At 36.5% G+C, this 11568-nt stretch overlaps 1 protein-coding gene across 1 annotated transcript; it reads right to left on the bottom strand.

Annotated features, from left to right (window-relative positions):
- Positions 1–737: 737 nt before the first annotated feature.
- On the bottom strand, positions 738–10492 carry clumsy. The gene is made up of 15 exons (XM_036376384.2): positions 10209–10492; positions 9977–10123; positions 9828–9890; positions 7173–7376; positions 6899–7110; positions 6645–6833; positions 6427–6579; positions 5008–5249; positions 4758–4947; positions 4340–4698; positions 4025–4127; positions 3870–3965; positions 3215–3446; positions 1686–1954; positions 738–1618 (listed from the first exon to the last, which is right to left on the bottom strand). Exons 1-15 carry the CDS (start codon positions 10291–10293, stop codon positions 905–907), a joined length of 3258 nt encoding a protein of 1085 aa, XP_036232277.2. The 5' UTR covers positions 10294–10492; the 3' UTR covers positions 738–904.
- Between the last annotated feature and the right edge of the window lie 1076 nt (positions 10493–11568).

Raw genomic sequence — 11568 nt, 5'->3', positions numbered from 1 at the left:
AAATTTTAAAATTCATTATCGAAACTTTCAAGTAAAAGATATCTTGGTAAGCTGGTGCGCCTAAAAAAATATAAATTTTTTAGAGGCTATACTATTAAAGACAATATTATTAAAGAGGCCTGGGCGAAGATTCAACCGACCGTAAAAAATTGCTTCTATTTGACAGAAATAGAAATTAGCCATCTTAATTTGAGCTCGAAGAAGCTTTGCCGTTAACAACGTTAGCTCCAATTTTCTCATTGTTAAAAACTCTCGAGGAATCTAGTCCGGATGACTTTATCGCAATAGATAACACAATATGTATGCACCGATAATGAAGACTTCGAGTTGGATGCTGTAATTGATGAAAACTTCAGAAACTATTGATGATATTAATACAGCTGCTGAGAGTATTACTGCAAAGAGTAATGAAATATCCCCAAACGAAATTGCTTTGATTGCTGTTTCAAATTTAGGAACATTTAGCCACGAAGACCTTATTGCATTCGATTTGTTCCAAAAATTGGAAATCCATTTACAAAATGCTTTCCTTTTAAAAAAGCAAAAAAAAAAAAAACACTTGCGACAATTGACAGTTTCCGAGTTTTTTGAGTAATAAACAATAGTTTCAGTATATTTATATATATAAGTCTGATACTAATATAATTTTAGATAGTTTTTACACTCTTGATTATAAATTACCATTTGTGCCTCGACTACAATACTACTTTTTTTTCGAAAGTAAAAATCTTTGAACCTTGAAGGAGAAATACTATATTTTGTATTTAAACATATTTATTTTTTAGAATATATTATCAGAGTGAACAATTAGTAAATCATATACATTTCAAGGAGGAGGTAGAGGTAGATGTACTGTTATATACAGTGTACAAATATTGAATTGAAAGGGAACTAAAATTTAGCTTTAAACTTCAGCGCTGCCAAAACCGGCATGACCATTTCGGGCAACTTTGCCATTTTGTGCGCGCTCAATTAGTTGCATGGCCGGTTGATGATCCTCCAGTTGCTGCTGATGATTATGATCCTGATGTTTGTGATGGTGGTGGTGATGATGATGATGATTGTGATGATGATGCGGTTGTGCTGTTGGCATTTCATCAATTTCCGGTTGTTGTACCTCCTCCTCGTCCCGATCACTTTGATCATCTGCGGTCAGTGTTGTCTGTTGAGCCACTTCTCGAACCATTTGTGTACGCTTCTCAACTGCAGCATGATGATTAGGCTGTGAATTATGTTTTAATGCCGGCGGGGCCTCCAAGTGTACATTTGCGATAGATGGTTCGGATGGTGCAGATTTTAGTGAAAACATAGAGCTGATTTTACCCAACTTATCGTGTATCGATAAATCATTCTTCACCAGATCGTGTGTGACATTTGTGATGCTTTTTGTGCTTTGCGAAATAGAGCGCGCATAAGATTTCGATGAGCGTTTCGAACGTTTCGTTGAGTTGGATGAAGTGGAGGATGATGATTTACTGGATTTCGATGACTTAGAAGATGAAGAGGAGGAGGAGGACGAACTACCACTGCTGGTAGAAGAAGTGTGTACAGGCTTTGTTTGTATCCAAAAGCGTAGCGCAAACATGAGTTCAGCTTTGAAGGCTTCTGAGAGCGAAATCTGTGGGAATTTATGAATGGTGTTATTTATTGCAAAAAAAAAAAAAAATCAATATAAAAGCAAATACCTTCTCCTCTATAGCCACCGCTTTAATATTCCATAAAAACTCGCACATACCAATTAGAATAGCAGTGAGTAGTCCAATACCCAACACAAGAAACACACCGCCGACATTCTCCAAATCCAATTCAGGAGTATCACCACCACTACTCTCGGCTTGCGAGCAGGAACCCCCACCATGCATCTCTTTCCACCATTTACGCTTCAATTCCGAGAGCATACCAGATTCGCCTAGCTTCAATACGGCCCCGCTAATCTGCTTGCGGTAGGGAGAGTCTGTGCCCAGAGAACAAATATTGTATATTTATAAATTTTCAAAAAATATAATATAAAAACAAGTAAGGAAGGGCTAAGTTCGGATGTAACCGAACATTTTATACTCTCGCAAAGTCAAATGGTATACTCTTTTGTGATTTCTTTGTGGATTGACTGATATTTTCGGTATAAGGTCAACTATAGGTACTGGGGTCCACATATTCAGTACCTAGGGGCTTGAACAGTTTTGGTTCGATTTAGAAAATTTTTGGTCACAAGGTGGCATACTTTAAACGTATTATTCACGCAAAGTTTTACGCCGATATAATCATTGTTGCTTGATATGCATAGTGGAAAGTGAAAGAATCAAGTGGTATTTAAAATGGTGTCATATGGAAAATAGGCGTGGTTGTAATCCGATTTCGCCCATTTTCGCACTATGACATAGAAACATGAAAAGAACGTTACGCACTGAATTTGGTTGAAATCGGTTAAGCAGATCTCAAGATATGGATTTTCACCTAAAAGTGGGCTGTGCCACGCCCACTGTCTAATTTTGAACGCAGTTCCTATAAAGTCATCTTATACCATCTCAGAGATAAAATTTAATGTCTCTGGCGTGTTTAGTGCTTGATTTATCGCGCTTTTAGTAGTTTTTAACAGTACCGTTATATGGGGAGTGGGCGGAGTTGCCACCCGATTTCAACTATTTTCACACCGTCAATAGAAGTGCTAAAAACATTTGCTTCCAGTGAATTTTGTTATTATAGCATTAGCGGTTTAGGAGATATGCACATTAAACCTATTAGAGGCGGGACCACGCCCACTTTTAAAAAAAAAATTTAACTGCAGATGCCCCTCCCTAATGTGATCCTGTGTACCAAATAACAGTCTTGTATTCTATTGCGGAGCTTAGTTATGGCAAGTTATTTGTTTTTGATTAATGGCGTTTTGTGGGCGTGGCAGTGGTCCGATTACGCCCATCTGCAATACCAACCGTCTCACGGTACCATGAAACATGTCTACCAAGTTTCATAAAGATATCTCAATTTTTACTCAAGTTAGAGCTTGCACGGACGGACGGACAGACGGACGGACAGACGGACAGACAGTCACCCGGATTTCAACTCGTCTCTTCATCCTGATCATTTATATATATATAACCCTATATCTAACTCGATTAGTTTTAGGTGATACAAACAACCGTTAGGTGAACAAAACTATTATACTCTGTAGCAACAGGTTGCGAGAGTATAAAAATGATATCCTGTATTCACTTACTAAAAGGCATTGCAATGCCATACGTTTTATAATCCAACCAGCCGCCGACTTGCATCAGATCACAATTACGTTCGATTATATATTCTAATGTGGTTGATTCCATTAGAAAGGCATAAAGCCCTTTACCCTTAAGTACGCGATCCACACCTTCATCATTGTTTTTGGTAAATACCGATGGACGCGCAGTTTCCATGGCGGTCCACATGCGTTGATATGTGGAGAAATTTGAATCCTTATTGATGAAAAGAAAAGTTAAAGCTCTAGCTAAATACTTGTATGTAAGCTCGTGAAAAAATTAAAAAAAAGGAAAAGTGAAAAGTCTCTAGCTTTAAATATATAATCTACAAAGGTCGTGCAAAAATGATAAAAAGAAAAGTGAAAGTTTTAAAGCTTGTGCAGTAATGACAGAAAGTAAAGCGAAAGCTTCAGCTAAATATGAGAGCTTCAAAGCTCATGCAAAAATGACCATAAGTAAAGTGAAATCTTTAGCTGGATATGAAAGCTTTAAAGCTTGTACAAAAATTATAAACAAAGTAAAATAAAAGCTCAAGCTCTAAATATTTAAGCTTTAAAGTTCGCTTAGATTAAATATGAAACCAAAAACGTGAAAGCTTCAGCTAGATACATATGTAAGCTTTAAAGCTCGCTCACTTACGCGAAAGAAGCCCATCGTGCTGCCGCCTAGTAAAGCGCCATATTTGATTTTACTTTGTGCCGCCAAATCTTCAGCGCTCTCAATTGAACTTTCCATCTAAAACGAAATTATATTTAAAACTTTCATTTCCAGTTAGTTGGTATCAAATTTATTACCCTAGACATTGTTAGAAAGGCGGCCAAGTTGGCTGTGTAAGAGTTCAACATCATCAAGGCAAAGAACCACCACATGCCGGTAACGAGACGCGTCGAAGCAGCTCTGTGAAAAAATAAAGTTTTTAACTATAAATGGTTTAAGCTTCAAAACAAATAATTTGACATTAAAGAGCAGGCTCAAGCAGGTTGAATGCGTGATTACTACTTGGCAGATCATGGTCTCAGACTCTTTACAGATAACTCTTAGAGATCAGCGGTCTTTCGGCAGCAGGCAATATATTTCTAATAATGAAAATCTTCTGACGCGGCACTTACTTAGGCAATATATCGCATCCTTGCCCCATAATGGAACCGACTGCTAACCAAGTCGTATTGGACATGCACCAAGGATTTTCTACTTCTTCGGGCTCCTTACAGGGATGTGGGTTTTCCCAGTCCGCTGGTGCCATACGCGATAGACCGAAAATTAGCAGAGAAACACCTAAATATGCGGTGGCCATATAAACCCATACATCCAAAGAAAACGGCGAAAGAAAAGAGAAAAGATCTGGTGGTGGCTGTTCAGGCTTAGCATAGAGTATACTGATGCCCAATGTCATGAAGGGTGGCGTAAAGTCAACAGCCTGACGCCGTGCGGAAGTCATGGTGAGATCGCAAATACCAAGATCGGCGTTCTGTAAGAAATATTAAAAAAAATAAGCTTAAATGTTCATCTCGATGAGGTGTTACTCACTCCGTCTAGCAGCTGCTTGACTAGACCATCCCAAGATTGCGTTAATTTGTTAAAGCTGCCATATTTGCCATCGGGCGCTAAAACGAATTCATATTTGAAGTTCAGCAATCTTGCTATGGCATCTATCAAGTCCATTGAATAACCCTCATAACGTGCGTTGCCCTGTAGTATTTCACCGTCTTTTGGTTCTCTGAAATAAGTTAATACCGAATTACATCAATAATTCTCGGTCGAAATTTCTAACGCTTACCTATTCAATAAGAAAGGCGCACCAATACGCGAAGTGATTATAAAAGTTTTGTTTGAAAGTTTCTCACCCACACGCTTTTCACTGGCATCCTCTTTTTCAAGTGAATCTACACCATTCACCGGATCCCATGTGGCCAAGTCTAGAAAACCGCTGGTAGTTAATTCCATAAAGCGTAAAGTAAAAAAGTTGCGCTCGCCATGTTCGTTGAAATCGACTCGACCTGTGGCGCCTTCTACCGAGCGCTGTGGAAGAGAGTAGAAAGTATTTCTAAATTAGTGAAGCTATAATATCAGTTTATTTTAAATTTAATGAAATGTAATCTATTTAATAATAACCTACAATACGAAACGTATTTAGTGTGTTGCCTAGAACGTATTTGGAGATTGCCAACCTCCTCAAAAATATCTTTAACCATAAATTTCTTAAATATTTTTAGTTTTATATGCATATTGTAATAATTCGATTCTTTTATGCTTTACTTAATTATAATTTTCAAACAAGTGGTAGCCTTTCTTAAAATAAATTTAACTTTAAGCTTCCTCAAACTTTTTATATTGATGTCATAGTCAGTTTAATATATTTTATCAATTTTAAGCAATTAAAATTTTGAAAGAGGTGGCACCCTCTTAAAAAATAAATATATATATATATTCATAAATTTTCTTATACTTCTTTAGTTTGACATCCATATTGTACTAATTCGATTATTTTATGTTTTAATTAATAATATTTTTTAAAATAGGTGGTAACCCTTTTCAAAACATTTTTTGCTTTAAACTTCCTCGAACCTGCTATTCTGATGCCTTATTTTAAGTTTAATTTAATTGATAAATTTTATGCATTTCAAATTTTAAACAGCCAAAAAAAAAATCTGAAAAATATTTTTTTTCATCAATTTTTTTAAATTTCTTTAGTATGGTATACATACTGTAATAATTAGATTTTTGTTGTTGTATGTACGTAATTATATTTTTAAAGTAGGTGGTAACCCTCCTCGCAATATTGTCAACTTCCTCAAACCTGATATTTAGATGTTTTATTTTAAGTTTAATTTATTTTATAATTTTTAAGCATTCAAAATTGTTAAACAGGTGGCAACTTTCAATTGTGTTTTTCTTTTAAATCATCCGAATATTACTCTTGCTAATCCAAAAAAAATTCTAAATTGATCAGGTGAGTGTGACGATGTTTTGTTGCGTCACATAATTTTGTTGCAGTCGATTGATTTTAGGATATGCTACTATTAAAGAACAAGAATCGAAGAAAGATCATAACAGTTATTAAGAAGTGGTCTCGTGAAACATATGTATATAAATACGTGAATTTCTTTTTTTTGAGGTTAATAAGCGAGAGGCAGTAAAAAGAGTCTTAAATATTTTACCTTGTTGAAGAAAGTGTTCATCAACATAAAATATTTACCGCTTTTAAGAACTCAATGATACGTTTGCCATGCGTCCAAGCACGATTTTTGCGGCATTCCAACTTCGGCGGATTAAGCTCTTCGACAATGCCAAGCTCTGCGAGACCTTTCACGAACATCGAAACGGCATCATTAGCTAAAATCATATTTGTCTATAGAAAAAAAAGAGAGAATATATACTAATATTTAATTTTAGGTAAGAAATTGCGAGTACTACCTTCACTTGTGACGGATCGGCGCGATAATAACGACCCTCGCGTTTTTCATGTTCCTCCCAATCGTGTGCCACATTCTTTACTTGATAATCGGTGGGGTCCATCAAGCGTATAGTGGTAATATTAGCAGTAACTGAGAGTAATTCCTGAAAATCCAAAGTGTGCGTGTCGAGCACCGTGATAAAAACGCTCTGTGAATGAAGGATTACAAAAACTTCAAACTTAAAGGATCTCCCGACATCAAAAACCAACCGACCTGATATTCCCCTAACATTTTCAGTTCGTTCGCTTGCTTTAAAATCTTCATAACATTATCTGTCGAACAGTGCAGCACTATACAGCTATCTGTGGACAATTTGATATTCTTCAGAAAGGGACGAAAATCAGTACCTTCGGTTAGCTGACGTACAGTAGTTGGATTGGTGCTGGGCTCACCCACTTGCAGTACGTCCTGTAATTGCTGAAGCTCTAAAAATACACTCATTATTATTCAACTTTGTATATTTTGTATGTCTTTTATTTTCGTTTACCTCTTTCTGTTTCGTAAACGATCGTGTAGCTGCGCCAACTAAAACTCTGTAGTATCTCAGCCAAGCCACGTGATAGTAATATATTATTTGGGTGTACATTGAGTGTCATCGATGAGTGCTGGCGATCGGATAGTGCTTCACTAGGGGTCCAGTCGAAAACAATATGCGGTATGTCGAGCATATTGCAGATGGATGTCACAATATCTGGTAGAAGTGGAGTTTTTGTTCGCATTTTATAAATTACTTGAGCTGACTTTTTCAGTCGGTTTATATTAGCTTTAGTAGGGTTAGCTGTTAATAATCGTATAACTTTAACTTTCAGAAATTATCGAAATAACTTCAACTCCGTGAACTATTACCGAGCTATTATGAAAACTTTTAAATCTACAACTTTTTGAATTTCAGTAAAGCTGTTATTTTTAATAGAAGGAAACTTTCCACGTACAATAAGTTTCAAACCTGGGAAGCTCTATGAGAAATTTAATATAGTTAAATGGCAATGATTTTACTTTTATGATACCTCGTATATAGCAGTTTCACCAATCCGGTCTAACCGCTACAACAGCGACCGATCTGTCCTGCTCCTATCAGTGAGATGGAATGTTAACCGCGATCTTATGAAAATGAATTATTAGTAATTCTTATAAGCGGTTCAATGAGAAAAAATTGTCTGACAAGACCTCATGTGCCAATAGTTCATTCCGACTGTAAGCCACGATAATGCTTATTTATATATAATATAAAGAATTAGCGTTAATTCCTCTGCAAAATTCTTAGCTGAGCCTCTTCTTTCCTGCAAGACCTCCTGCAAGACCTCCATTATTTATACCTTGACTAACCTTGTCAATAGTTTTTATTTTTAAAGTATGAATAAGTTTGATCGCTATATTTATTATATATTTATATAATTATTGCTTGCACCTACAACAGAGCTTCCCATCTTATTTCAAATGCAATGTTGCACTAGTTTGAAGCCGTCTAACTACAGTTAATGAGCCGAAAAAAGCCAACTCGGAGCTTTGACCTTGTCTGACGAGAGACAACCGGATAAGACTCCATCATATATAATTGCTTTAGTTCTTACGATAGCTCTGTAACTCACATGGTATAAGTTCCAGGGCATTAGAAGTATAAGATGTCGTACTAAAGAAACTTCTCAGACAGTTTTGTGATTGCTTGAGCCAGGAAAGAGTAAATATGTCATATTTTAAAGTTTTTCTTTTCGATAAAGACGAACACGCCCAACACTTTAACAGCCAATCATGCGGAAAAACTCTAAGTGTCGATACTGTTTCGATTGATCAGGAGCTTAACAATGCACGAAAACCCGTTTGGAAGCATTTAAATAAGGCTGAATATAAAAAGTAGCTCGTATGGTTGTCAAACAAAAAAAAACTCATGTTTTGAATTCGCAACAAAACCGATCAATTTCTGAAGCGGAAGATGTAGAAAAGTGGGTGACTTACGACAACGTCAAGCAAAAATGATCGCTGAGGCGAAGCCAGAATTGACTGTGAGGAAGGTTTTGCTATGTGTTTGGTGGGATTGTCAGGGAATAACCTATGAGCTGTTTCCTTACTGCCTTACTGTAAATTTGGACCTATACTGTCAGCAATTGGACCGTCTGAAGGAAGCAATCGAGCAAAAGCGATCAGCTTTCTCTGTTCCATTAGGACAACGCCAGGCCATACTAATTTATAGTAATTTGTTAGAATCTCACGAAATCCGGTTAGGAGTTTCCTATGCATTCACCGTATGTTCCGGACCTGAAACGAAGTAATTACTACTTGTTCTTGTCTAAGGCAAATGATTTTGTTGCTGAAAACTTCAACTCAAAAGAAGCCTGTGAAAGGTCGACTGTCCCAGTTTTTTGCCAATAGAGGTTAGGGTCTCTACGAAAGCGGCATTATGAGATAACCGTCAAAATGACAAGAAGAAAACCTTCAATTTATTGAAAAATAATACATTTATTTTTACTAGGTCTATAATCAGGGCCAGTACTGTCAACATCAAAATACATACATAAATTCGAAATTATTTGAAAAATTTTCTGTCACTACAACAACAACAACACTTTAAAAAGTATGTAACTTTAACAGCCCGGGGTATACAATTATAAATCAGTACCATAAATCTCAACTCCGCCGTAAACCTGAAAATTTTTGAAAGGTTTACTGCCACTACAACAACAACAATACTTAACTATACAAGTGATCCGAAGTGCCGAATCCTTAGCATTTTCCTATTTAACTAAAAATTACAACAACAACAATATAAATTTATTGTGCTCAACACACTCGCCACCAGTGTGCAACACGTGCTAAGAACGCCGGTATATTGTAGGTAAGTAGGTTAACAAATTTCAAGGGGAGTTATAAATAAGAACGCGAATGCATACATATACGTGCCTGCAATAATGCAGGTGTGTATGTGTGTTTGTAAATAAATATACTACAAGAACTGCGGCATTTATTTACAAACAATCACTTGCTGAAGGAGAAGAGATGAACTTGCTCAAGTGCACTAAACTTAAATATGTGTGTGTGTGCAGTTGCATGTATGTAGGTGTGTATTTATGTATATATGTATATGTGTGTTTGTAGATATATATGTATGTATAATTTTATGCGCTTCTCTTTCGTAGCTCTTACATACCTGTGCCGCCTGCTGTGTTTGGCCCGAAAATAGCAATAACGCCTTGCGCAATCAATTTGCAGACTATTTTGCAGAAAAGCGTAATTTTTCATGGACAACAACGCAAATTAATAATAATTGTAATAAGTAATAGCACTTGACTAACTAACCTGTTTTCTCCACCATGAAGCTATCATCGGTATCGACATACTCCACAATGGGCTCGAGCTCGAAACTGCGCTCAAAGACATTAGCGCGCTCGATCGCTGTGCGAAAGGCGATTTCGGTTTCATCATTTTTGCTGGCGAAAATTATGCCTTTTTTTTTGGTAAATATATGCATTACAATTATAAGGTAAGTTTACAAGCTACTTCGAAGCATATTTTTGCGTGATGTACTTACCGACATTAAATTTCGGACGCTCCTCAGCAGCGTAGGCGATAGCGTAGAGTAACGCATATATGATATGCAATAATAAAGTTTTCATTGCAATAAATTTTTATTTTTAACAAATTTTAGCACATTTTCAAATATTTGAAATGAAATTACTTAACAAATCCTTTGTCTCACTACGTGCTGCGCACTATGCGCTGTTGAGAATTCACGTACAACCGTTGCATTAAAAGTTGCTAGCTGAAATGCAGCACTTAGAAATTTTTCGCCCATTAATGCTAAAATTATATTTAGATATTCGACATTAAGACAAATCGACTGCTGCATTGAAAGCCTTAGCTAATGTAAAAATTTTGCAGACGCCGGCGGATCGCAATAGTGGATCGGCGTATGATAAAAACATAAAAGTGCATGAAAAAGCGTCATTGTCCTCATTTTGCTCAGAGATTAACACAATTTTTTTTCGGCGTATACTCTCATGTGTTTTCAGTTTTATTATTCGTTCACTTCATTTGCATTTATTTATTTAAATATTGCATTTGACCATGCTGCCATCAAAGAAAAATACATAAAAGTACCCTTTACAATGTTTCTTCTCTGTTTTGCTCAGTGCTTTCTAAACAAATCGTAAAATGTGCGCCAAGCACAATACAAATAAATCGTTAAATACATACAAACATATACATACATATGTACATATATGTATGTTAGATTATGTTTAAGTCCCACTAAGTAAAAAGCGTTGGCAAGCGGCCAAAATGACGCGATCTTTATTTTACAAAGTGCTACGTCGAATATTTGTTTATAGAAAAACACAAAAAAAATCATAATAACTGTCAAATTGTCAAAAACCAATTGACCATCAGTTTTTAGTTAAGTTAGGTTAGTCTGGTAGGCTCGCGTAGATCAGTTTTGACTTGTAGTTTTGCCGCCAGGTGGATCGTTCATCGAGTTGTAATCTTCCTTTCCATGCTCTTGTACAGATCGTCGTAAAGCCAATGAGTGGATTTACCAATGTCGGTCACGTTACTGAATTACAGCCGTATACCACTCTTGGCAATCTCGACCACTATCTCATTGCAATCGATGCCTTCGGTCACCTGGCACCCAGTAGAAATGAAGTCGCTTGGTGCTGTCCTGTTTTCCGAGACACATCTGGCCAATATGCAATACGAGTTTGCTGCCTACTGGACAGTATATCTCCTCACCACCTTTAGCTAACATATCTTTACGTCATCGATCTTTTTCTATGTATACTTTGAACCTTTTTTCCCAGTTGAAAAGTGGAATCATATAGTCGGTGCTTGCTAAACCGCCGTTACTCACGGAGCTATGCGCGAAGGTTCTATATGTAAATTCTCCTGTAGCC

This window comes from Bactrocera oleae, chromosome 3 (assembly GCF_042242935.1).
Source record: "Bactrocera oleae isolate idBacOlea1 chromosome 3, idBacOlea1, whole genome shotgun sequence".
Taxonomy (NCBI): Eukaryota; Metazoa; Arthropoda; class Insecta; order Diptera; family Tephritidae; genus Bactrocera; species Bactrocera oleae.
Note: the sequence above shows the minus strand (reverse complement) of the source record. Positions and strands in the feature narration are given on the sequence as shown.